This window comes from Solanum pennellii, chromosome 9 (genome assembly GCF_001406875.1).
Source record: "Solanum pennellii chromosome 9, SPENNV200".
Classification (NCBI taxonomy): domain Eukaryota; kingdom Viridiplantae; phylum Streptophyta; class Magnoliopsida; order Solanales; family Solanaceae; genus Solanum; species Solanum pennellii.
Window position 1 is genome coordinate 5,446,120 of NC_028645.1, and position 26,499 is coordinate 5,472,618.

The 26,499-nt window shown below is 31.5% G+C and overlaps 3 protein-coding genes across 4 annotated transcripts; all 3 read left to right on the forward strand.

The window, feature by feature from the left end:
* The first annotated feature begins 1,380 nt into the window (after nt 1–1,380).
* On the forward strand, nt 1,381–7,707 carry LOC107031383. Of its 2 annotated transcripts, none has more exons than XM_015232730.2 (5): nt 1,381–1,810; nt 2,999–3,177; nt 3,969–4,323; nt 4,696–4,812; nt 7,226–7,707. In XM_015232730.2, the coding sequence occupies exons 1-4, from the start codon at nt 1,412–1,414 to the stop codon at nt 4,774–4,776; spliced, it is 1,014 nt and encodes a 337-aa protein (XP_015088216.1). In that variant the 5' UTR covers nt 1,381–1,411; the 3' UTR covers nt 4,777–4,812; nt 7,226–7,707. The 2 variants fall into 2 exon arrangements, with proteins under 2 accessions (XP_015088216.1, XP_027767503.1); XM_027911702.1 differs by lacking the exon at nt 7,226–7,707 and adding an exon at nt 5,785–6,868.
* Nucleotides 7,708–18,039: 10,332 nt separating this feature from the next.
* Nucleotides 18,040–19,673, forward strand: LOC107031535 (L-type lectin-domain containing receptor kinase VIII.2). The gene has a single exon (XM_015232947.2). It carries the CDS (start codon nt 18,366–18,368, stop codon nt 19,443–19,445), a length of 1,080 nt encoding a protein of 359 aa, XP_015088433.1. The 5' UTR covers nt 18,040–18,365; the 3' UTR covers nt 19,446–19,673.
* Nucleotides 19,674–23,208: 3,535 nt separating this feature from the next.
* On the forward strand, nt 23,209–26,100 carry LOC107031646 (fructokinase-like 1, chloroplastic). Its single transcript, XM_015233087.2, has 2 exons — nt 23,209–23,995; nt 25,109–26,100. The coding sequence occupies exons 1-2, from the start codon at nt 23,252–23,254 to the stop codon at nt 25,799–25,801; spliced, it is 1,437 nt and encodes a 478-aa protein (XP_015088573.1). The 5' UTR covers nt 23,209–23,251; the 3' UTR covers nt 25,802–26,100.
* The last annotated feature ends 399 nt before the right edge of the window (nt 26,101–26,499 follow it).

A 26,499-nucleotide genomic window follows, 5' to 3' on the forward strand; every position in this document is an offset into this window, starting at 1 on the left:
GAAAACTTATTGAAGACCAAGTTGAAAAGAACAATTTTCTATTAGTTTGTTTTGCATTTGTAGTTCTTTTTTAGAATTTGATATTTTTTTTTCTCAATTTGTATTCAATCATTATGTATGCTATCAATATTTGAATTAATTAAAAATTAAATTTGTATGATACAACTATAGTTTACATAATTGCGCTCCATAACAAATTTTCTATCTGCTATAGAGCTCATGATTTGTTTAATTCGCAAGAAACATCTATTTTTATACAAACTGTTCAGTTTTGTATAAATTTATTTATACATTGTAATTTGTATACTAAAATACGTATTTGTATAGTTATAAGTGTATAGGACAATAATATATGTATATGCATTTGTATATTCATTTTTCTCTCGTTTTATACAAACATAAATGTATTTTTTACATTTTATACCAAAATGTATAGAATGGTAAATTGTATATCGAAAATGACTAATTATATATCGAATCAAATAATAAAAATGAAATATTTGATACGAATTTCAATTAAAATAAATTATAATTATTACATTTAATATGAATTAATGATTTGTTATTTCATACAATTTTCCTTTGGGAAAATTGTATATAATAGCAAACTAATTACCTAAAATAAATGGAATAGCTAGGGTTTGATTTAATTGTGCTCCATAGCAAACGTTAGCTAAAATTTGCCAGCGTCTCTCTCCCAGAAATCTCGGTCGCCACTCTCCATTCTCGCTCGCCTCTCTCGCTTTATACACAGAAGTATATAATTTTGTTTCTGTTTTGTATAAAGCGAGAGAAAACTGTATATACACATGCAAAAATATATATCTTCGTGTTATATACTTAATTATACAATTTACAGACATTTTACTTCAAATATTGTAGAGAAAAAGGTCAACGAATTATACAATTGCGAATTATAGAATTGCAGTGAAATACAATTTTCTCTAGCTTTATACAACAGAAGTGTATATATTGTGTTTTTGTTTTTGTATAAAGCGAGAGAAAAACATATATCTTCTTGCTATACATTTAATAATGCAGCGAAATAGGCAGTGAATTATACAATTTTGCATTATACAATTGCAGTGAAATAGGATAGCGAATTATACAATTGCAGCGAAATAGGCCAGCGAATTATACAATTTAGGCCAGCGAATTATACACTTGTATATGTATAGCGAATTATACAGTTTTATGTTTGCTATGGAACGCAATTATGCAAAGTTTGCTATAAGATACAAATATGAATTTTTTGGTTGCTATATGTGAAAGTTGCCCTTTTCCTTTTAGGATTCAATAGTAGGAATTGGGCTGTCATCCTTTTAGCCCATTAACCCGGCCCATGAAATAAAACTGGATATGTTACCATATAACCACCACAAGAAAATTTTCTTACTTTTTCTTGAAGAAGATGAAGCAAGCTATACTCTCATGGAGTCATTGTCCTCCATTTCTTCCCAAATTATCACCAATCTCCATTTTACCGAAAACCCAAAAAACCCTTTTAAGGGTTTATGCAACTGTGGAGTCACCTGAAGAGAATTTGCTAACAGCTAAAGAGAGAAGGCAAATGAGAAATGCGAGAAGAGAGAGTAAAACAGGTTACAGTTGGAGAGAAGAAGTAGAGGAAAAGCTTATCAAGAAACCTAAGAAGCAATACAAGTCCTGGACTGAAGAGCTTAATCTTGATAACCTTGCTAAATTGGGTCCTCAATGGTGGGTTGTTAGAGTTTCTAGAGTTAATGGTCATGAAACTGCTGAACGGATGGCTCGTGCTCTTGCTAGGAACTTTCCTGATATTGATTTTCAGGTAATAAAGATTTTTGCTTTATTGTTTGGTTTGATGGTGAAGTTCTTAATTTGGTGGTTTTGTAATTACTTTTGTGCATTACGCCTGAAATTAGAAAATCAACTCCTGAATGCATTCGAATTTGATGTCAATATCGAAAAGGTCAAGCTGTCTATTTAGTTTCCACCATTTGATAGGAATCATTAGAATTTAGTTTGCACATAATTTAGCTCCAACTAGCAAACTAGCTTAGTTCAATCATGAAAAGCATTCATTCCATTAACATGAATATGAAGAATGTAAAATGTTCAAGTATGATGAGTTATGGATGTTCATGAAAATAGGGATGTCATAGGTTTCCAGCAAGAATGCGTTTAGAGTATACAACAACTACGCCTCTGTCCCAAACAAGTTGGCTCCGCACATGATTGCTCACTGAACATGTTTCTCCATTTAAGCTTTAACTCATGCCTTCATTATACGGTGCGTTTAGAGGATAGTTGTGGAAAAATATAGTTTGGAGGAAGAGAGTAGGAACTAGCAAGGCGAGTGAACTATAGGCCTTAGAAACAGTATTCATTTTTTCTTTGGATAATTTTGGTGCCCGAGCCAGCTTGTAAGCACCTCAGTTAAGCCACCCACCATTACCTATAACTTCCAACCAACACAGATACTGGTATGACCTACCATTTCCCCCCTATTACAGTATTCATTTTTTCAAGTAGACGAGAGCGTAAGAGAAGTTCGTGAAGCCCCCTCATAGCAGTATATATATAGTTGCAGAGCTTGCATAATTTCCAGTTTCCATGGAACTTCCAGATCATTTCTGTTGTATCAGAATGGAAGTCGTGGACCTGAAGATAACCATATTATAAATTATAAACAGGCGTCTATCAGTTTTTGTATTGCTGTAAAAATTTTCCTCCAATACTCGTCTCAGTTTTCACTATTGATTTCCTTTGCTTGAAATCATAGTCTTTGTATTGTTTGTGTGTGTGTCTGTGTTTGTGGTGGTGGGGGGAGTGTTCAGTTTGCTTGCAATCATGATTGATTCTGCTCCAACCAATGAGGGCTTCCCTATTAGTTAATTTTAGGACAGTTGGAGGTTGGATTACCTCGAAGTGCAAGGGTATGAAAAGTATTTAACTAATGTAGGAATTGATTTTTCAATATTTTTTGAGTTTTGACTGACTGTAAAAGTTTCTGCAGGTATACATTCCATCTATACAAGTCAAAAGGAAATTAAAAAATGGAACACTTTCAATTAAGCCAAAACCCCTTTTCCCAGGATGTGTGTTTCTGAGATGTGTACTGAACAAGGAAATACATGATTTCATTCGAGAATGTACTGGAATTGGAGGCTTTGTTGGATCCAAGGTTGGAAATACGTAAGCATTCATTGTTGTCCCTATCACAAATAACAAGTTTACAAATATTACTTCTTATCATCTGTGGTGGACAGAGTTACCCAATACATGTGTTGGTAGGAGGTAGCAGGTACCCTTGGAAATAGTCGATGTGTGTGCAAGTTGGCTCGGATAACATGGTTATGAAGAAAGTTTACAAGTTTTACTCAGTCAAGAAAGAGAGGTCTTTGATTTGTTTGATATGTCAATGCAATTTTCTTTGACCTCTGGGAACTCTGTCTTTTAAACGAACAAAGACCCATGGTGTATGTGTCTGACCCAATGGAACATATGTCAATTAATATATTAACATAAAATGAGTGGAATATCCTAAGCTAACTTGGCCTAAGATTGGAATTTTTCATTTTAAAATCACTTGCACTCTAATTGTGTATAGCTTATAAAATGTGTTGGCCTAAGTTCAGAATATTTTTACTTAATAATCACTCCCTATATAATTATGTGTAGCTTGTAAATGTGTTCATTCAGTCAGCTACTATAAGGTCTTTCTGCGAGATTGGTGATGAATGCTATTTCTGCTTGACAAAATTTCAGAATACTTACCAAATTTATGCTAATAGGTCAAGTGAATTTTGCAAGGATATCTAATTACTAGCTGCCTGTAGTTGATATCTACCATTTGGTCTCTCTTGATATGAATTTTCTGTTACTTGTGTCTACGTACCCATTTTATTATTTAAAGGGATAACTTACAACATACCTGAGGTCATTTTTGATTTTTCTCAGTTGCTAAAAGTGTAGAACATTTGCAGAAAACGGCAGATCAACAAACCCAGACCTGTTGATGAGGATGACCTGGAGGCCATATTCAAACAAGCGAAGGAAGAGCAAGAGAAAGCTGATCAAGCTTTTGAAGAAGAGGAACAAGGAGAAGGAGGTTTAGATTCCAAGCTGACAAAAAACTCTAGTATAGCTACCCTTGACGACAAAGTTGTGCCCAAAAAACGAGGAAGGCAATCTAAAAAAGCTTCAGACCTGCTTGCAGTTGATGCGTTGAGAGGATCAGATGATAAATCTTTAGTACCAGGGTCAACTATCGAAGTTGTGTCCGGAGCCTTTGCTGGATTTTCAGGGATTCTCAAGAAGGTTGATAGCAAGGCAGGATTGGTATGCCTAGAACACTATCCTTGTGTTATTTCGGGGTAGGGGAGAGTGGGCAAGGGAAAGCATAGTTATAAAAGTCCTGGAGCTCAGCCAAAAAAAGAGAAAAATTTGAGTTAATAACAGCTTATGTCTTCAATTTTTCCTAACATCACGCTCCCCCGCCCTCTTGGGCCTCTTCCCCCCTTGCAATGCAAAAAAGATAATACTTTCGTTATCTCCTTTATCCTGTACAGTTTGAAAGCTTATTGGTGCTAATTGCTCTCGCTACGCAGTATCTTTCATTTTCTGTATGAGACTGTTCTTCTGTTACTTCACCCAAGCCAACTGAAAAATCAAAGTTTGTTCTTGACATTTAATGTGGAATTTTTCTTGCAGGCAACTGTTGGATTTTCTCTGTTTGGCAAGGAGACTCTAGCTGATATAGATGTCAAAGAAATTGTAGCAGAGGTTGGCTGACCTGTTTAGGCTGTGGATACTTTTTTGTCTGAGATGGTAAGTCTTGCACTGAGTGATCACTATTCTAAAAAATGTTGGTGTCCTCACTCAAGGTTCACATTGTATGTATGTAGAAGATGCATTTGCTCACTGAAATAAGATGTGATGTCTTACCAGGATAATGGTGTACCTAGGGAATACCAGGCTAGTTTAAAATAAGTAGTTGTTATCCTAATGTTCGCGTGATTTCGTCTTTTCTAATTCTTCTCCAAACATTCTTTTGGCCCCATGCTGATATATTTTACACTGTATGCTTTAATATTTCTTATGTGTGGCATCCTTCCTCATTTGATAATATAGCCATGTAGCAAAAAGATTGGCTGGCATTCTTTTTGGGCCAGAGAATGCAAATGTGTGATGGAGATTATATGTTAAGCCCAAGACTAATAATTTATTAACATGAATGTCAAATATATGAACAAAGAAAAATAGAAAAATAATTATGATAAAGTGAAATATCAATTGTTTAGTGTCGTCTATTCAGAAGAGGTTCATTGGCAAGGAAAAATATGTATTAAACTTGATGACGACACTGAAACCGCACATTGAGTGAGGTAAATCGCTCAACATGTTTTGAGCCTCACTTCAGGGCTTAAGCACACATATGATGACACTGATGTTATGTGATCCAGAAGCAGGACAATTCAGCTTTGTAAGGATGATCTTACTCATTTTTGAAGTTATTTTGGGGTTAAGCGTCAGTTGGAGGAGGATTTATATTTTCCCTATTAAAGAAGTGGTCCAAATGGAGGAGCTGGCTGGGATTTGGGGTGGAAGATTGAATAGCTTCCCACAACCTACTTAGGCATGCCTCTGGCCAACAAGCACTACGAGTTAGTTATCTAAGATGAGATTATCGAGAAGACAGACATGGAACTCTCAAAGTGGAAGTAGGAATTAGATTGTTTTTGATTAATGCAGTATTAGATTCCTTACATACTTGTGTGATGTCTATGTTTCCTATTCCAGTTGGGCTGGTAGATAAACTTGACAAGCTCAGAAGGGACTTTCTATGGAATGGAAATGAGGAGGATAAGGGTTTTCATTTTGTGAAATGGGATGATTTCGACTTGATAAGAATCAGGGGGTCTTGGTATCAGAAATCTGAAATTACACAATAGTTGTCTATTGATGAAGTATTTATGGAAGGAGGTGATCATGAAGAAATATGGACAGACAAGCCAATGATGCACTGATGAAGTGGTCAACACTTATAGTCTTAACAAACATGTTGTCATAAGGTGGGTGATGGCACAAAAACTATGTTCAGAAAGGAATCCCGAAACGGGCAAGTGCCTTTGATGACTATTTTCCCGGATTTATTTTCCATATGCAGCAATCCTGAAGCGCTTCGCCACTGCGTCAGACTCTTGGACTCCTCAAGGGTTGAATATATATATGCTTCAAAAGGAACCTAAATGACTGGAAAATTGATAGGGTGGTTGATCTTTTGTAGGAAGTTGATAAGTTGAGAGACACTTCCCAGCCCCAAATGCAATCAAGTAGAAACATACCAATGACGGGAGGTTCTCTATTTAACAGTGTATAAATTGGAAGTTTTGGGGCAACCAGGAGACAGAACAGGTCCGTGGACAAAGGTATAAAAATGTCTTGTGCCATCCAAAATCAAGTGCTTCACTTGGTTAGTGACAGAACAGCCTGCTTCACTGTTATGAGGCTGCAGAGACCAGCAGTCATTTGTTTCTGCATTGTAAAGTGATAGTCCATCGATGGTCCCTTTTCTTCAGCCTCGCCGGTAACAATTGGACAATGTCAGAACGCACATCAGATCTTCTAAGCTGCTGGATCAGGAGAGGAGTAGCATGTCCCAGAAGAGATGGTGTAGAGTAGTTCCATCATGTATTTGGTGGACAGTGTGGAATGAAAGAAATGAGAGGTGTTTTGAGGATAGATTTAATACTTTGCAGAAAATTAAGTGGAATTGTATTGTAAATTTTTATTTTTGGTGTAAAAAAGCAAGTGTAGAGGATACAATCTTCTAGACTCTATAATTAGCCCTTGGTTCATAGCTCTCTGTTGATAACTTTTTGGAGATCTGTATGTTGAGAAGTACAACTTACCAGTTTTTCTTAGAAAAAGAGATGAATCTCTATAGAAAAATGACAGTACAAGCTGGTTGAACTTCCAAATGGTAAAATACATAGTAGACCTACCAAAAAACTACTTATAAGACTATAATAGTCCTCAGATGTTGCTTTAGAGCTCTCTAACTTTAGAAGATTTCTCCATTTTGCCATAAAACATATACAAAGGGCCTATATTTCTTTCTCAACCCCAATTTCCTCTATCGATGTTCTTTGGTGCAGTATATTTACTTATCTTCCATCATATATGTTTTGTTGTTTCATGATGATTTCTATTGCATTACGACAATTGGATTTGACTCCAGGGACAAGCAAAATATTATGATGAGTCAACAGTAGGCAGCAGGATATTAGAGCAAAGATCTACAAGTGATTAAAGCTAAGGCATGTTTTGAGCTAATTTGCCTAGGGGATTCCACAGTTAACTTGGGTATCGAACTGCTGCAATTTTGATGGAGTATACTGTTGCTGAAGAATGAACATTCGGGTGCAGATCAAATGTCTGTAAAGCTACTTGAAGTTATGCATGAATGTGTCAAATAAAAGAGGATGAGAAATCTTCTTCGCAGCTCTCATAAATGGAAGTTGTCTTGTATTATTTTTCCTTGTGGATGAACATACTCGTGTTTTTTTCTCTTTGTAGGCTGTATTCGAAGTCTGTCAATCTGTTATGAAATTAGTTGCAAGTTGTCGGAGTTTAATCTATCATCCTAAGTATTGGACTACTTGAACCGTGTTTATACAGCTTTTTCCCTCGTAGCTCAATATATCCTTCAGTTCATATCAATTGGTATCAGAACCGTCTACGGTTGTGTAGTGCTCCTAATTGCAAGGTATGTTCTGATCTCCAGTTGGAAAGTATGGAATTTTATGCAGGATTTATATAGCAAGGTCTGTTTTGATCTCAAGTGTGACACAATTGTAATTGTGTTCCAAGATTCAATAAATCTGGAAAAGTTGGTTTAATCATACCTCTCTGAAGATGTTCTTGGTTACTGATTGATCATTGTAGGGGAATTCATCTCAGTTTATATATGTTAAAGGTATATTACAGTCAATTCTGGCTTAATTAAGTTCCAATAAAGAACAAAGGAACAATATCAAACATCAGATAACTAATATTTGACTTACTTTGAATCAGAAAAACTTATCTGCATTTGATGTTTATATCGGAATATCTTTTCTTTTTACCATGGTTAGCAATGAAACTGAAGTTAGAATAAGAATCAATTAACTATGTTTAGCTATATTTATTGAGTTGGTGTATTATATATTGTCTTTTTTTTTTCTTACTAATTTTGATATGTTTTACTTGAGCTAAGGATCTATAGAAAACAGTATCTTTATCTTCATAAGATGGCGGCAAAATTGTGTATGCACCGCTATCCTCCTAAGATTTTACCTATGAAATTATATTGAGTATATTATTGTTATCGTAAAATTGAATTGAAGTTTTGTAAAAAGTAATTCATTTTTTCATCTCAAAGGTAGTGTCATTGCCTTGTTAGTGGAGTTGTGTGATTGACCAAAAGAATGGGAAAAGCAAAAGAATGGATAAGAAGAAGTGGCACCACTTTACAATTTTAGGGAAGAGTAGTATTTTATTTGAGAAATTTACATAAATTCTATAGCGTTTAGAGTTTATTATATTTTATTCTTAATTTTTTGAAAATTACAAAAAATTGTGCGTGACATTCGAATACATCTCAAAATGTTCTGATGCATTGTATTCTAATTTCGAATATATGTTTTAACGTCCTGATACATTGCGCCTTGAATCTGAATACATCACTTAACGTCTAGATATATCGCGTTAACTGATGTATCTGATCTATACATTGAGTAAAGTAATGTATCCGAGAACATGAGAGAATAAATTTTTTTTGTAATACTTTTCAAATAATAGAAAAGTTGTAAAAATACAGCAAATTAGTTATTTATTTAGATAATTTTTCCTCTATTGAAGTATAACCAAAAAGGGCTACTGCTGGTCCACTCTCCATCTGTTTAAAAAACAATTAATAGGCCACATATGATTTGTCCATATCATGAAATTTCAAAGTTCACAGAAAAGTTTTTGCTTTTCAATATTCTTTTTTAATTTTTCATCCACTAAAAATCATATATAGTTAATTAGTCATTAGAAAAAGAGAGAACAAATACATAGTAGTAGTACTAGAAGAAGTTGTATCACTACTAGAAAATAAGGAATTAGCGACTGATAAAATTTAGTAGCTAAACAATAAAAATCTCATGTTAATCCATTTAGCTATAGATAGCGATGTATTATAAGAAAATACAATTGGTTGAGATCTATTTAACGACGAATTAGCTACAAATTACTAACAAATTTAGTTGGTAATTCCATGTTTATAATAGTGTATTTTATAAGATTAGCAAGAGAAAGAGACAACTTAACTAGTGCTAGCTAATGTGTTTTAACTAATCACACTGCTACCCTAAAAAGTAGGTTATCCCATTTGATACATACAATTTATTCTTCTTTTTCCATCCCCACTTTTGTTTATTTTGTTTTGGTAAATTAATAAAAGCACAAAGTACTATAGTTTTCTATGCTATGACATCATTATTGCCAAGCTATAGTTGTATATTTTTGCTCATCGTTCACGTGAATTTATTAATTTTTGCTTCAATTTTATAAATATTTGATGATGAACCTAATTGTTAGCTTCCGAGGTAATCCTGAATTTAAATGTGTTTGAAAAATGCAAATGGATGGAACTAAAATCTTAAAAAGAAGTATACACTATGTATTTATTACTAATAGCTTTTTAGAAGAAATATTACGATTAAAATCAATAGGTGAAGTCAAAAGGTTCAAACCGTGCGGGATGTAATACAGTATAAATATTGAGTACAAATAAATTTTTACCTCAAAATACATAATAAACAGGTTTTTGTTCCGTTTATAGAAAACTCAGGATGGAGAAAATTCAATCACGCTCGATATTCACATCACATGATCGTGAAGTACGACATGCATTTTTTTTTAATTCTATGAGTGTGTTCATATAATCTCTAATCTTGGTAAACTAGAACCTCAAAGAGTTGAACAACACGATATTTTAACTCGCTCTTCCTACCTTCACTATTAATTAGTAGTTGCAAGACTCGAATTTTAAACCTCTGTCTGCTCTGTTATTGTGAATTACGTGAATCATCTCGTCTGAAGACTTTTTATTTATTTATTTTTTATTTTATTTTTTACATTTGATTCACAATGATATACAAATGATTAAGAATTGGCCATATTGGAGAAGTCAAAAAAACAATATCTAAGTTAAAACTTATGAGTTGAAAAAACCCATAACTCAAGTTTTTTTTTTTCCTCCAATAATTATAAGATGGGCAATGGCAACAGCAGTAAACATAAATAAAGAAAGTGACATTACATAGTGAATCATGTGAACCTAAGATAATGTTTTCATGTAATTTCAATGTGAAGTTATTAGGACAACTTGACAACAAAAAGAATTTATTTTTGGATGCTTTCTGTAAAAAGAAAAAAATTTAAGATAATAAAATTGCTAAAGTGAAAGTAAATACAACTAGTACTGTCTACTACGTGTCTGACAGACGTTTGACTATAAAATTTCGAAATTCAATAACTATTTTATGTTCAAATATTTTTTTTTTGAGAAAAAGTGAAAACTATTTAAGGTGAAGCGAACACTTGATTTTGGAAATAAAGAAAGTTTCAAGAAGAAGTGTTTTAACTCTCTTTAATAAGTGGATTAGACGCAAATTTAAATTAATCTAACTAATATATATAAATGTTAAACACTAACTGGATGCGTTCGTACACCATATATATATGTTCTAGTCGAGTGAGATATTATAGATTTTACTACATTTCTTCTTGTTATGGTGATTTAAACTTTGATTTTGTTTGTCTTATGGACTAACTTTTTAGATTAAAAGTTAATGTTGTTTACGAAATAAAACTTGTTAAATTTGAACTTCAATTCATCACACAAATGGGATAGTAAATTATTCAAGACCGCCTATTTTCAAAGTCGTTCTTAAGCACTACCCTCTACATCGAAAATCAAATAGATGAGGAGAGAAGAAATGATTAATGACAGAGCTAAAAATTTAACGAAAATTATAGAAATTTTGTTTCTATTTGTGTTATGAATATAAAAAATTTTGCGACCCCTTTTCTATCTAACTAACGTGTTATTACATGCACCCAAAAGAAGACAAATAATTGTAATTGTTGTTTAACGTTTCCTGCCAAACATTTGTAGTGTAGGTTCTGACTTTCTTCTACCTTGATAAGTCGATTACGTATTAATTAATATTTGATTGATTAATTTGAGATTTTTGAAAAAAATATTATCAAATTCATTTTTCAAGTCTATATAGAGTAAATATTTGTAATCAGAGGTTTATATATATATATATATATGATTCTACTAAAAGCTATGAGCATTTAATTAAATTACTCTATTTTCTTTTAAAACATAAAAAATATAATTTAATATTCATAATTTGTCAAAACGCCCAAAACGATTACACTAATTTTTAGAGTGGATGAAGTATTGTAAAAATATCATAACTAAAGAATTTGATGTGTATATGAATTTTTTTTTTTAAAAAAAGCTCTTATATTTAGAATTTGATCATCTAACAAAACATGCTAGTGTGATCTTCTAATCAATAGAATGTCCATTAATTATGAGTTTTAGCTATTGAAATATTGTTATTTAAATATTAATTACGACCAACAATTTATTTATTTTTTAAAAAAGTAATGGTAAGTGTAGCTTATTATATGAGATATATATGATGATTTAGCTATTATATTTAGCTCAAAAAAATAATTATTTTCTATTATTAAGAAGGTATTAGTTTCTCTTCCAAATTTACATTTATTTAGATAAGTTTGATTTTCTCTTTGTATCAAATTTTAATTTTTTTTTGAAGAAATCTCACCTTTTAGTTTACTTATTATCATTATTTCCTATAAGTTTCACAAATCTTCAAAATCCTTCGTTTTTCTCTTAAGTCAAAAATTCATTAATGTATCCGATTCTCTTTTTAATGTATCAGTGCATGTATCCAATCATCTTTTTAATGTATCGTTGCTTTGATTTTTTGGCCATTAATGTATCTGACCCTTCCATTAATGTATACGACCCTCTTTTTAATGTGTCATCGCATATACTCGACTCTATTTTTAATGTATCAGTGCTTGATTTTTTGACCATTAATGTATCTGAATCCTCCATTAATGTATTCGTTTAAGGAATTTCTATAATTATAAACTTTTACTCCCTCCGTCCGGTATTGTTTGTCATGATTTCTATTTTTAGAGTCAAACTATAAAAACTTTGACTAACATTTTAAGATGCATTTTTTCATCATATTAATATATAAAAAATTGTAATTTATAGTACTTTTCATATAGTTTTAGAATATCTAATTTATTTGTTAAAAATATCGAATTAATGTGATGTAGTTTACCTTTGAAAATTAGTCAAATTGACTTTCGATAAGCACAACATGACAAACATTTCCGGACGAAGGAAGTAAGAGGTAAATTATAATTTTACCTTAAAAGTATGTGATTTATGTAATTTACCATATTATATGAATATTTCTTTTGTTTCAATTTCTCAAGCTTAAAAAAAAAAACTCATATACAAATGGACCACATGGAATAAATATTAACAACAAAGTCATAATTAAGATTTAAATTTATGATATTAAATGTTTCTAAACTCATATAACACATTTCATACTTTTGATTCCTAACATTTTGTTATACTTATCCATTATAGCTATAACATATATACAGAATCAAAACCAAAACTATTAGTTCAAATTAAACTTGTTCGATATGAACTTATACTATACAATATACATCCACCCCTAGTCAAAGGGATTGTAGGATTTACATATCGTAACACGTAAGGCACTTTAAATGCATAGTGTAATTTGGTGCAATAGAGTTGTTCGATTGGGTGGTTGAGTTATCACATCAAAATAACTAGATATTGTCTCTCATGGTTTTGTCAATAAATAATGTCACATGAACAATGTAACTCTTATATAATTACAAAGAAGAATCTAATTTATTATGGTACGTACAAAAGTAATTAATTATATTGTACTACAAAAAAACTTGTCAACCTACTACAAATTGAGTATAGTAATTATTCGATTAATTAATATGTTTTGAACTATACGTATATTTTCAAGGGATAATGCACAAGTACCCCTCAACTTATGTCTGAAATCTCAATGACACGCTTATATTATGTTAAGGTCCTATTAATAATTTTTTATTCCTTTTTGACCAACGTGACACTATCTTGTGGGCCCACCGCTGATTGACTTTTTTTCCAAACTAGTGCCACATAGGCCGAAAAGGGATAGAAAATTACTTATGAAATAGATTCAGGAGGTGATAGGACCTTATATAGTATAAGTGTGTCTCTGTAATTTCGGACATTGATTGATGGGGTACTTGTGCGTTTAGAAAAACAATATAGTTTATCCAACTCACACTTATAGTATTTATGCCTAGATAAAATGAGATTGCTCGAATAATAATCTGTATTCCTTATATTCGAGTCATTAAGGAAGAAAGGTTCTTTTATGTTTGTGTAGAGATGTATGGACTCAACAACTTCTTTTAATTTCATCATTTCCAAAAATGAAATAAAATATTCATAATGATAGAAATTATAAATAAATTTAAAAAATTCCATAATGACAAGGAGTTGTTACAAGAAGAAAATCACAAAAATGAGCTTAAGCCAAAGCGAAAGTTCGTTAAATATCGACAGTCAATCGTCTCTTTCACGGCAGAGGTCCACTTTGCTTAGCTGTCTACTCTCACTGTCACCGTGCCACGGATTCGATATATGTTTATTTTCATCTTAATTTATATGATATAAATAAATTTTTTTAAGAATTAATCAAATTTTAATATGATTTATAGGTATTTTAATAGTCATTACTAATATTTTCTGTTTAATTATTAAATGATATCATATGTTACTCCTTTTGTTCCAATTTATGTGATACTAATAAAATTTTGAGAATAAATTTAATTTTTTTTTACTTTTAAAAGTATTATAATTATAGCAATTAGTATTTTGACATCGTTTCGAAATAATCTATGTTATTTCTTCTGTTCTATTTTATGTGATATCGATAAAATTTCAAGACTAAACCAAAGTTTTGACATGTGTTTTAGATATTTAATTGTTAATTATAGTAATTTTATATTATTTTTTATGCCATATTTTTTTTAAATATAAAAAAACAAAACAAATAAATTAAAATAGTAAAATAATAAAAAGCTTTTTCACCAAAATGCCCCTGAAGTACCTGAGCATACATGTTGACCTACTACATGCTTTGACACTTAAACATTCTCACTCATATATTAAGAGGGCATTTGGTAGGCTGCATTAAAAGAAATAATTTATATATTATATATGGTATAATTTAATATTATATTTGGTAGGAATGTGAACCTATGTATAACTAATTTATGAATTATTTATATATCCTACATTATATTTATATGATGTATTATCAATACCTTCCATTTGGACGTATTAGTAATACATAGGATATAATACCATGGGATAAGCACATAAAGACAAAAATATCCCTCAAATCTTTTTAATTTTTATTTTTATTTCTTAATTTTATGTTTTATATATGTACTAGTAAAATTATTTAAATAAATTAGTTTACAAATTATTTAGAGAGACTTATTTGTAACTAAATATATCTAATTCAAATCAATACAAATTTGAAATGTGAGTTATTTAACATTTACTAATTAAAAGACAAATATATCACTAATTATTCGTATTTTGAACAATTTAAAAAAATTACATACATATTAAAATTATAACTTGCAATTTTTATGTGTAAATGTATATGGTTTATTCAATTTTACAATTGTTGACCGTCTTTATAATTTTAAAAGTAGTTGGTTTATTTTTTTTTGAATTTAAAATTGATAATTTATTAGTGATCAATTTATTAAGATGAAAATTATTTATCCTCAAATAATTCAAGTAGAAAATTGAAATCATGACAACAAAATTATTCTTCTCATAGCTAGTTAAAATGTCATAAAAAAATACTTTTCGATAATTATCTATCTTGACCCATTACATAATAATTTAAGGGTATAATTGGAAAGGAGATTTTTAAAGAATTTAATTTCAAACACAAGTTGGGATTGGAAACAATGAACCAAACAACTTGATAAAAATAAACCCTGCATTACTAATCCCTGCATTACTAATCTCTGCATTATTAATCTATGCATTATTCATTTTTGTACCAAACGACCCCTAAGTAGTACATATATGATTTTGGGGAAAAAATCTGAAATATATCCGAACTTTAATCGAAATTGTTGTAATAATACCAAATTTTGGAAAGGACTTTTTATCCTCTGCACTATTCAATAATGTATTTTAAAGGTATATATATGCCCACGCGAACATCATAAATATTGCATAATTATAAATAGTAACGTGTCCACGAGGATACATATATACCTTTAAAATACACTATTAAATAGTGCAGGAGTAAAAAGTTCTCAATAAAATTTGATATCGTAATAACAATTTCGACCAAAATTGAAATATTTTTCAGACCCTTTTCCCTATGATTTAAATTAGATATGATATATAAATGTGTATTTTGACTTAAGATCTCAACCAACATTTATGTCTTTCAATTTTATATATGTATAAATAGACACTTACACTTTATAATATTGAATAAATATATACATTTTCTATAATAGTTATGTAAATTTGATGTTATAAAAATAAGTTTTTATATGATAAATATATAAAACTATACTTATATAGTTGCATGGTATATAGTCCAAAAGATGTATATATATATATATATTTATAGAAAATAGACCTTTGTGTATATATATATAGATGAAGGAGAAGACAAGGCATGCTCACATATACTATAGTATTTATTTTTTGGGTCAGAAAAGAAAAAGGTTTATAATATAAAGTTGGCACAGTCCACAATACAGTAAAACACACCCTTCTCATACTTTTGGCCAACATTAAAATGAAAAGAATCTCTTGCTTTTTAGCAACCCAAAAACCCTTTTTCCCCCCTCAAAAAATAAATTATTTACTTGAAAAGCTTCAACTCATTAATTAACACAACCTCTCAAGACAAAAGAAAAAAATATGTGTATATATTTTATTTTCTTCAAATTTCATTAGTATGTTATATTGTTGTTATTTAAAAAATGGAAAAGGGCATAAAATACCCTTAAAGTATTGAAAATGGTATAAAATTACCCTTCATCCACCTATTGGCTCCAAAATGCCTTTCCCACCCACCTATTGGGTCCAAAATACCCTTGTCATCCATCTTTTGGTTCAAAATTGACCACTTATTTAACGGTTTTATATTTAAACTATTTAAATATTTTTTAAAATACGTGGCGTTCAGCTATTTGTTATAATTTAACTTATTAGTGTAATTTAAAAATCAATCCACTACCCACCCATTACTAATTAAATCCCTCTAAATTAATGAACCCGTCACATTATTAATGCAAGCTACTGCCAATTGAGTGTTTTTAAAAAATATAGAAGTAAATTATCATACATTCAAGTGGCTACATAAAAATCACCGATAAACTTAAAAGTCTGACTATGTTCATCTTAATTATTCTTACGTCTCAATTATGTGATGTTACTTCATAGGTAACTTTTTTTCAAAATAATATATTAAAGGTTTTAAAATAAATCATAAATATTTATAAAATTATATTTAAAAAAAAGTGTATGAATTAATTCGGGATATATTATTTCTTTACTTTTAATCATAAATTTCTAATTTAATTTTGAAAGAAAATGTCCTCCTAAATAGCGGCTCAACCTAAATTACACCTAAAATAATTTTTATACAACAAATATTACTTAAAACCCAAAACTTGTGACCTCTTGGTATTTCAGTGCCAGCTATGTTTCTAATTGTATGGCTGTAAAGTATGTGGGTCTTTTTAGCAATTACATACTTTCTCCATATTTACTCAAATAGCCCTTCTACTTTGTACTTTTGTAATTTTACTACCTCTTTTTCTGTGTTTTGTTTGCACTACTTAATATGCCCTTTATATATCTTTATATGCAATCATTGTGTTTATGATATTTTATAAAAAGAAAAAAACATAATGCTTAGAAGGAAAAAGTTTATGAACAAAATACATGCTTGTGTCAAAAGCTAATAATTATAAATTGATTTACTTAAATCCAATTAGTGTTTATGTAGGTCATCTAATTCTCTTAAGTTATAATATATTTGGATATGTTTTTTTCTTTTAACATCTTACTTTAACTTTAAACTCAAGTCTTATATAGTTTTTATTCACTTACTTTGGCCCCTAAAATCAAAATTTACCTTGATTGTCTTCTAAAATTCTACGTAATTTACTGATTAAATATTATTAAAACAGAATGCTCTGCATTCAATCGCACCGTAATAACCCTAAATTGATCTTCTTCCAATTGCAGAATGAAATCCAAACAAACAATTGATAACGCTTGAATAACTAATTCATCCAATTCTTCCATTACATAAGGGGCAAAAATTGCACATTATTATATAAAAGAATTTTTGGATTTATAAAAATTAAATAAGGTTAGGTTTGGATATACAATTACTAGAAAAATGAGAAAAATTACTAGAAAACCATGCAATTCCCTAGCTATAATATATATAATCTTATCATCCAAACAAAACAAAAAAACTAGAAAAATGAGAAAGAAATTTCAAAGGTAAACAACATAACTTTCGTACTAATTTCATTTAACTACGAATTATGAGAAGAATTATTTAACTAGAAGCATTTTAACGACAAATTTTCTTTATAGTGTATTTTACTTTTTTTGAAATTTACTTGTGAAATTATACCGAATATGTTCTGCTATTGTATTGTTTAGTGATTAAAAAAGTAAAATTTTACAATATAGGAGGACTAGATATGACAATATGATAAAAAAGGAGGACTATTATCATAAAGAATCTCATTTTATATTCCCTCAAATAAGCAACCAATTGAAGAGAAGTGTATCAGTCTAGTTGCAGAAAAGAGTAAAAACTTATTCAATTTTCACAACCTTCAAAGCCAAATCCACCACTCCCCATCACCCCCCACCCCCCCATCACTCACCAACCTCTATTACCCATTTCCCCAAGCAATTCCCCTCTACTCCTTTCTCAATACTCATCTCAAACCCTAGAAATTCTTTAAGATAAATACCTCAAAATCATATAAAAATTTAATCTTTCTTGAAATTCTCTACATGGGTTCATTTAAGAAGAAATCTTGATAAGTCCCAGTTGAAAAAAGAGTACAAAGTTTACAGCTTTCTAGCTAAAGTTAAGCCAAGATCAAGAATGGGTACTTTGTCAGCTTCCAGGTATCTTATGGTGTTATTTATCTTCTGTTTTTACTTCAGAACTATCCAATCTGAGGAAAAAATGTCATTTGGTTTTGGGGATTTTGGTAAAGATTCAGACTTTGAGTCTCAGATTGCACTTTATGGTGATGCTAAGGTTGTTAATGGTGGTATACAAATGAGTGGTTCAATGGGTTTTAGTGCTGGAAGAATCTTGAACAAGAAACCCTTTAAGCTAATTGACGGAAATCCAAGAAAAATGGTGTCTTTTTCTTTGCATTTTGTGTTTTCGTTGTCAAGAGAAAATGGGGATGGATTTGCTTTTGTGATGGTACCTATTGGATATCCTTTTGATGTATTTGATGGTGGCTCATTTGGGCTATTGGGTGATAGAAAAATGAAGTTTCTTGCTGTAGAATTTGATACATTTATGGATGAGAAATATGGTGATGTGAATGATAACCATGTTGGTGTTGATTTAAGCAGCTTTATATCTGTGAAAGTGAGTAATGTTAGTTCTGTTAAATTGGGACTAATGAATAGTGGTGAAAAGATGCAATCTTGGATTGATTATGAAGCAAGTTCAAAGAGATTAGAGATCAGGTTGAGCAAATTAGGTGACATAAAGCCAGTTGATACATTACTTTCTTGCCCTATTGATATGTCACAAATGTGGAAAGAGGATGAATTGTTTGTGGGGTTAAGTTCTTCAAGTGGGAATTCCACTCAGAAATGCAATATCTATTCATTGAGCTTTAACACAAGGACTGCACCTCATTGGATGCACTCAGAACCCTTAGATCCACAAGCATTTGTTGAGAAAAAAGAAGAGATAAAAGTTCATAGCAGAAGTGATTGTGCTTTGAGGATTCTTGGTGCATTGCTTTTCGGTACGGGATGTGGAGCATTAGGGGCATTAGTTGTTGTGATTGTGTGGACTGTGTTAGGGAGTAGAAGGCCAGTGGCACCAGAGGATCATCCTGCAGTAATGGAACTTCATAAGAAGGAATTCGACGAGTATAAAAAGTTCATAGTAGTTGTAGATAAAGCTATGGAAGATGGTAAGGTTAAGAATTAGGTAAAACTTGATTGAAGTGGGAATTTAGTTTTGTTGGTTATGTAAATCATCTTTTTTAAGTTTTGTGCTTTTTGTTCTTGTTATGTTGTGTAGCTGTAATTTAATGATTTACTATCCAAAGTGTACTAATTGCTCAGTATGGTCATTAAAATACAGCTTCAGATTGGTAGACACAAGTGTTAGTAGTTCATAATATTTTCAAGGTCTATCGATTTTGATGTTATCAAATTTCTACTGTATTTTACCCTTTGGAGTGGCCCAGTTGTTTGAGTTTAGGACTTCCGGAGGTCTCAAGTTCAAAACCCCTTGCCAGCAAAAGCAAGGGGTTTGCCTTCTGAGTCGAGCTCGTTGCACCAGACTTGCCTAGTGTGTGTTACCTCTCCTATGTGGTTTACGAGCTATTCCATAGGAGCGGAGTTTTACCCTGTGCGCACCCAAAGGATAGCGGAGCTGTGGGTTTCCCTTGTCAAATTTTTTTTCTTTCTACTGTATGGTTTTATCCACAATTTAGTGTATGGAATGTTATGTTTAGTAGGGTGGATCAAAATTGCATCAATTTATAAACATGTTGGATTGCTACAATTTCAAGTGAAAAGAACAAAAATGCACATCCCATCCCACAAGATTCAAGCCCTTCAACGGGTTAAACGTGCCATAAATGGGCTTTTAGTGGACTCAAAAAAGAAATCTTGATATAATAGATATCCCGGTAAGAGGATGTTGCAGACTCTTCCCCACGCCTATTTCTTCCCCCGGCCCTGTGACTGAGTCTAAATTCAAAGTTAGCGATTAGATAATTCTTACCTCTTGAATTAACTTTTGAAATCGAGTTACGTTCAAGATCGATTTCTTTGAAACATGTGCATCACTTTTGTATATAACTGGTACAAAAAAATGCTATGTATATCAGTTTGTATTAAAAAAGACCATTTTGTATGCCTCAGTTTCATACTACAAATAGTTAAATATTAAAAATGGTGAACATACCATATTACATATCCATTTCATACAATGCATAATGAAAACCTCTACTACTAATGAAAAACAATTAAATTGATTCAAAATAAATTAGATTTTTCATCTGCTTCCTTCGTTAAATAATTCATTGATCTTCTTTTCCTTGCAAAAGCATGTGATTTTAACCATGTCTAGACAATTTCTGAGTCGAATAATCGTTCATAATCTTATAGACTTAGATGTTTTTCTTGGCCTTCTTTTCTTCTCATCTATCCCATCCTTTTTCGAAAGATTCTTTCCAACCCTTTGATTTCTTCTCAGCGCTAGAATCCATGAAATATGTTAGAGAGTGAAAATATTAGCGATAGTTGAATATATATATGTTTGAAATAACAAAAAATTAAAATTTAAGTTGTATACCTAAGTGAAAAAGGTGTCCTTTTGGTGATTGACATGCCATTATTGTTGGTAACATCCTCAAGCATAGAAGAATTCAAGTTACCAATTGAAACACAATAATTATATGTAAGCATCAGAGGTGAAGAAGAATCAGTCGTGGTGAATTAAGAGTTTACGAATTTGATTAAAAATCAAAATAAACAAACAAAATCTTATAGATTAGAAGTATGGAAGAAATTGTGAAGAATGAGGTGAGATACATAGAGGCAAATCACAAGCCTTTATATAAGAAAATTTTTTAACATGTCATAAATTATAAATTTGAAATATATTGAATAAATTAAAAAATAATAAATTTGAGGGTCTTATTAAGTAAATATTGTACATTTACAATTAATTATATTATCTTGATCTTAATACGAAATTAATTGACCTTGACTGGTAAATTGGTTGTTAGATTTTATATATCAAAGACTTTTCTCAAATATCTTTATTTGAGATAAATCAAAATTCATCACATTATTAGTTCTTAAATTGTAAGAGTGTTACAAGATTTAATTTAGAACTACATACATTTTTTTAAAATTCATATGAAGTAATTTGACTGGATAGTATACATTAAATTGTATAATTAAAATTATTGTAGTTTGTTAATGATGGTGACATTGGACGTCATTATAAAATATTATTTATTTATTGAAACCTATTTTACAATACAGTCAGAAAAATTATTTTTTGTCCAATTTAAATTGTCCATTAACATTTCTTTTTCAAACATAAGTCATCCTGATACATTTCATATGTTTTGATACATCACGTAGAGTGGTGTGTATCACGTAAAGTATATTGTCATGATACATCATATATATATATATATATAGTGATGTATCCTATCGATTCATCGCGTAAAGTGATGTAGCCGATTGACACATAATGTAAAGTGATGTATTACGTTTTGATATATCGGACATAGTGATTTATCTGACTGATACATCGCGTAAAGTGATATATATGATCGATATATCACGTAAAGTAATGTATCCGCAAATTGCACAAAGTAGGAATTTCTGTAGTTTTTTCAAATGGTAGGAAATTTTAGAGAATACGATAAAATACGTTGTGTATTTAGGTGATTTCTTAAAATACATTGAGAAAATTATATATAATAGCATTCTATTAATTCAAATTAAATGTCATAACCATAGCTTGATTTAATTGTAACCCGTAGCAAACTGTTGTCATTCGCCTCTCACCCTGAAATTCTCGCTCGCCACTCTCCCTCTTTCTCGCTAGTCTCTCCGTCGCCTCTCTCAATTTATACAAACACAAATGTATAAATTGGTTTGTATAAAGCGAGAGAAAATTGTATATACACATATAAATACGTATATCTTTGTCCTACACACTTAAAATTATACGATACAAATCTCCCCCTGCTCGGTCCTCTTTGCCTTTCTCTCTTTCTCTTTATACAAAACACAAATATACATAATACAATGTATAATTTGTGTTTGCATAAAGTGAGTGAGTGAGAGAGAGAGATTTGATATACAAACGTTTTATTTCGATTCAATTGTATACAAGTTCAAATTTTATGTAGATATACAAACACATAAAATTGAATTGAAAGGTTGTCATCGATTTATACAAACGAGAGGCTGCCAACGATGTATAGAAATGAGAAGTTGCCAGCAATTTATACAAATCTGATTTTTACACAAATATGATTGACAAAGTGGATGCGCCTTGATTTCCTCCAACTGCTTACTTAATTTATATTGGCAAATTATAGAAATCACATACTTTTAAAGCAAAATTACAATCAATATATCCCTTAAAAGTTTATAATTACAAAAATTCCTCAGAACGGATAAAATAATATAAGTGTTGATACATTAATCTAATGTGTGAGATATATTAATCGTTAAGTAAGATACATTATATTTTATACATGATACACTACTTTGATGCGTGAGATACACTAATCTGATGCACGAGGTATATTTTATACATGATACACTATTTTGATGCGTGAAATACACTAATTTGATGCACGAAGTACATTTTATACATGATACACTAATGTAATGCGCTAGATACACTAACGTAATGCGCTAGATACATTAATTTGATGCCCGAGATATATTAACGTGATGCGCAAATATGAGAGATTTTAAAAATTTACAAAACTTATAGAGGATTATGATGATAAATAAATTAAAAGGTGAAATTTCCGTGATTAATCTTTTTAATATTTGCTAAATATGAAAGTTGTTCTAATACTTCAAGTAGGCCCAAAATAAAATGTAAGAACCCCGACCCGACTATCACTACCAGTCAAAATAACCGGGTCAAGTTATCCAAACCCGAATGGAAGTCAAAACCTCAAATTCTCTTCAACAATGGCATGAAATAGATATGGATAAACCCTAACACATAGCAAAAGCACCATGGCAACAATACATTTTCTTCCTCAATCTCTTCCTCATCATCATTCTCACAATTCACTAAACCCCACCATTTTCTTCTCCTCCTCCAAATTTCCTTACAGAACAAATCCACCCAAGTCCACCACCAATGACCACACCACCACCACCCAAGAACCCCCTACCCCCTCTCGCCGTGGCCGTAAAAAATCATCCACTCCCACAACTTCAAAAAAATCAAGAACCCCAAAAGATTCAAACTTTGATATCAACATTGCAGAATCCAACACCCAAATGGAAGAAATTGATGATTATGATGATGGGGTTGATTTTCCATACCCAAACCCACCTTTGGTCTGTTGTTTTGGTGCAGCACAGAAGGAGTTTGTGCCAACAGTGAGAGTATCACCTGAGCAAATGGATAAAGATAAGTATTCAGAGTGGAAAATGTTGCAGTGGAATCCACCTGAGTTTGTTAGAGCTCCTGGTGGACCTCCATCTAATGTTGCTATATCTCATGTTAGGCTTGGTGGTAGAGCTGCATTTATGGGGAAAGTTGGGAGTGATGAGTTAGGACAAGAAATGGTTTTGTTAATGAATAAAGAGAAAGTGCAAACAAGGGCTGTCAAATTTAGTGATAGTATGAGGACTGGATGTAGTTATATGAAAATTAAGTTTAAAGATGGGAAAATGAGGGTGGAGAAAGTTAAAGACTCTGCTGAGGATTCACTGCTTAGCTCCGAATTGAATCTTGATGTTCTGAAAGAGGTATGTGGAAGTGAAAGACAAGTTGTTATTAAAAGTAAAGATATATTTTTATTTATGGATAGATTAAGCATGTTGTTGTTTCTATTTGTGTAGTGATGTTTGGCTTTAAATGTTAATAGAGGATGCATGAATCTAATTTGCTATGTGATTGGTATTAAACTATGTTGCGCAAAATGGCTTATGAAAGAACTCCATGGCTGCTTTTCTTAAGATATCGTCTGACCCGCTGGGGTCGTTGCTCTTATCTTGTTCTCCCGGTGTGAAACCAGTTCATTTCGTAGTTGTTAGTTTTGGAATTCCGCTGATTCCAAGTACTCTACTTTATACCTACTATTTCGTCTGTTTTTTGGTTTCTAGTCTTATTTTACCATCTCCATCATCGCACATAGGAATGTAGAGAGTAACACTAATATTCCCCATAAATGCTTATTAGTAGGTATATTGAAGTCAGACTGCTGGAGAAGCTCACTATTTATCAGTAGACACTATTGTGCTGTCGTTAACAGTTTTATTGCTCTCTCCAGTTCTGAAGTTTGCTTGATCTCTTCACTCTGATGACATTTCTTTGCAATGACACATTTGTTTTGTAAAACCAATTGACGAAAGATGCATAATTCTCGTCAATTTATTTATTTGAGTTTGACTTGTGCTAATCGTATATACTCCTTTTTGTTGCGAGGTAGTGGAAGTGTAGTTACCTATCATTAAAAAAATCTAGTGTCCTGACAACTAGTTATCATTTGGAGCAGTAAATTGCTTTGTCGTTTCATGCTTGACTAGTTACTCATCTTCCTGAAACTGTCGGTCTTTTAGCTTGAGACTGGTTGATCCTTAAACCGTGAAAGCTGAAAAATGATTCAATATATCATCAGTTCTCATTCTCTTGTTTGGTAGGGAAATTGTTTTTTTCGATTGTTATGAACCAGAAGTAAGATGTTAAATTCATGATGGATATTTTTCATACAGTGCTTGAACCTCCACTATGGAGAAGAATATATCTTCTATCAGTTTTATCCTTTCCGGAACTTACATGCTTCAACAAATTGTGTCAGGGTGATGTTGGGAAACTATTATTAACAAATTTCGTGGATGCTTTTGCTTTCTGTTTTGCAGGCTAGGATGTTCCACTTTAATTCTGAAGTCTTGACATCTTCATCTATGCGTTCAACTCTTTTTAAAGCAATTACATTGTCAAAGAAGTTTGGTGGTCTTGTATTTTTTGACTTAAATCTTCCATTGCCCCTGTGGAGATCACGTGACGAAACAAGGGATTTGATCAAGGAAGCCTGGCAGCAAGCTAACATCATTGAAGTTTCAAAGCAAGAGCTTGAATTTCTTCTTGACGAAGAGCATTACGAGAGGAAAAGGAATTATAGACCTCAATACTTTGCGGATAATTACGAACAAACCAAACAAAGAAGAAATTATTATCACTATACTCCTGAGGAAATTGCTCCCTTGTGGCACGACGGACTGAAACTTCTGTTTGTTACAGATGGGACACTTAGGATTCATTACTATTCCCCTTCTTTTGATGGGGTGGTTGTTGGTACAGAAGATGTGCTCATAACACCGTTTACTTGTGATAGAACTGGTTCTGGTGATGCTGTTGTCGCTGGAATAATGAGGAAGTTGACGACACAACCAGAGATGTACCACGATCAAGATGTTCTAGAGAGACAGCTTCGCTTTGCTATTGCAGCAGGCATAATATCCCAGTGGACAATAGGTGCTGTTAGAGGTTTTCCTACTGAAAGCGCCACACAGAATCTCAAAGAGCAGGTTTATGTACCATCGATGTGGTAGTAGTGCCATAATGCCAATTCTCAGGACGTTGTTTTCTGCAGAAGTTACTACTTAAACGTAGATTTTGTTGTAATTAATCCGACACTTCACAAATTATAGGTTCTTGAGGAAAGATCCATAGTGTTTTTGTAAGTGCTTGATCTTTGTAAACCAGTCCCATTTGTAACTCAAAATCAATTAGGAGGTACATTTGATTGTGCATCTCATGGTTAAAGGATGTTATATAGATTCTTCACTGTTGTAATGAGTAGGCAGTTTTCACTTTTCACTATTATATCATTTTGTGGCTCCTTAGCTCATATTATCATTTTGCTGTCATTTTTCCAAAAAATGTCAAATGATTGTTGAATCAGCTGGTAGTTTTTCTTGTTCTTCTATTTTGGTTATCACCTGCAATTTTTTGTGCTTCCGTTATTGCATTATTTCATTGTTGTTGTTCTTTCTTTTGCATGTTATGCACAACGCGCTGTTTTATTTAAGCTAAAGATCCATCAGAAACAACATCTCTATCTTTCTAAGAGAAAGGGGTAAGGTCTGCGTACATTTTGCCCTTTCAATTCTCACTTGTTGATTCAGTGATTTAGGAGTATACGAAATTCATCTTGATATTTCAAATCTCGTAAATTATATTTTTACTTTTCAAACTTTTTTAATGAAAATTCTGAATCCGTAACCGATGATTATAACACAAAAGTGGA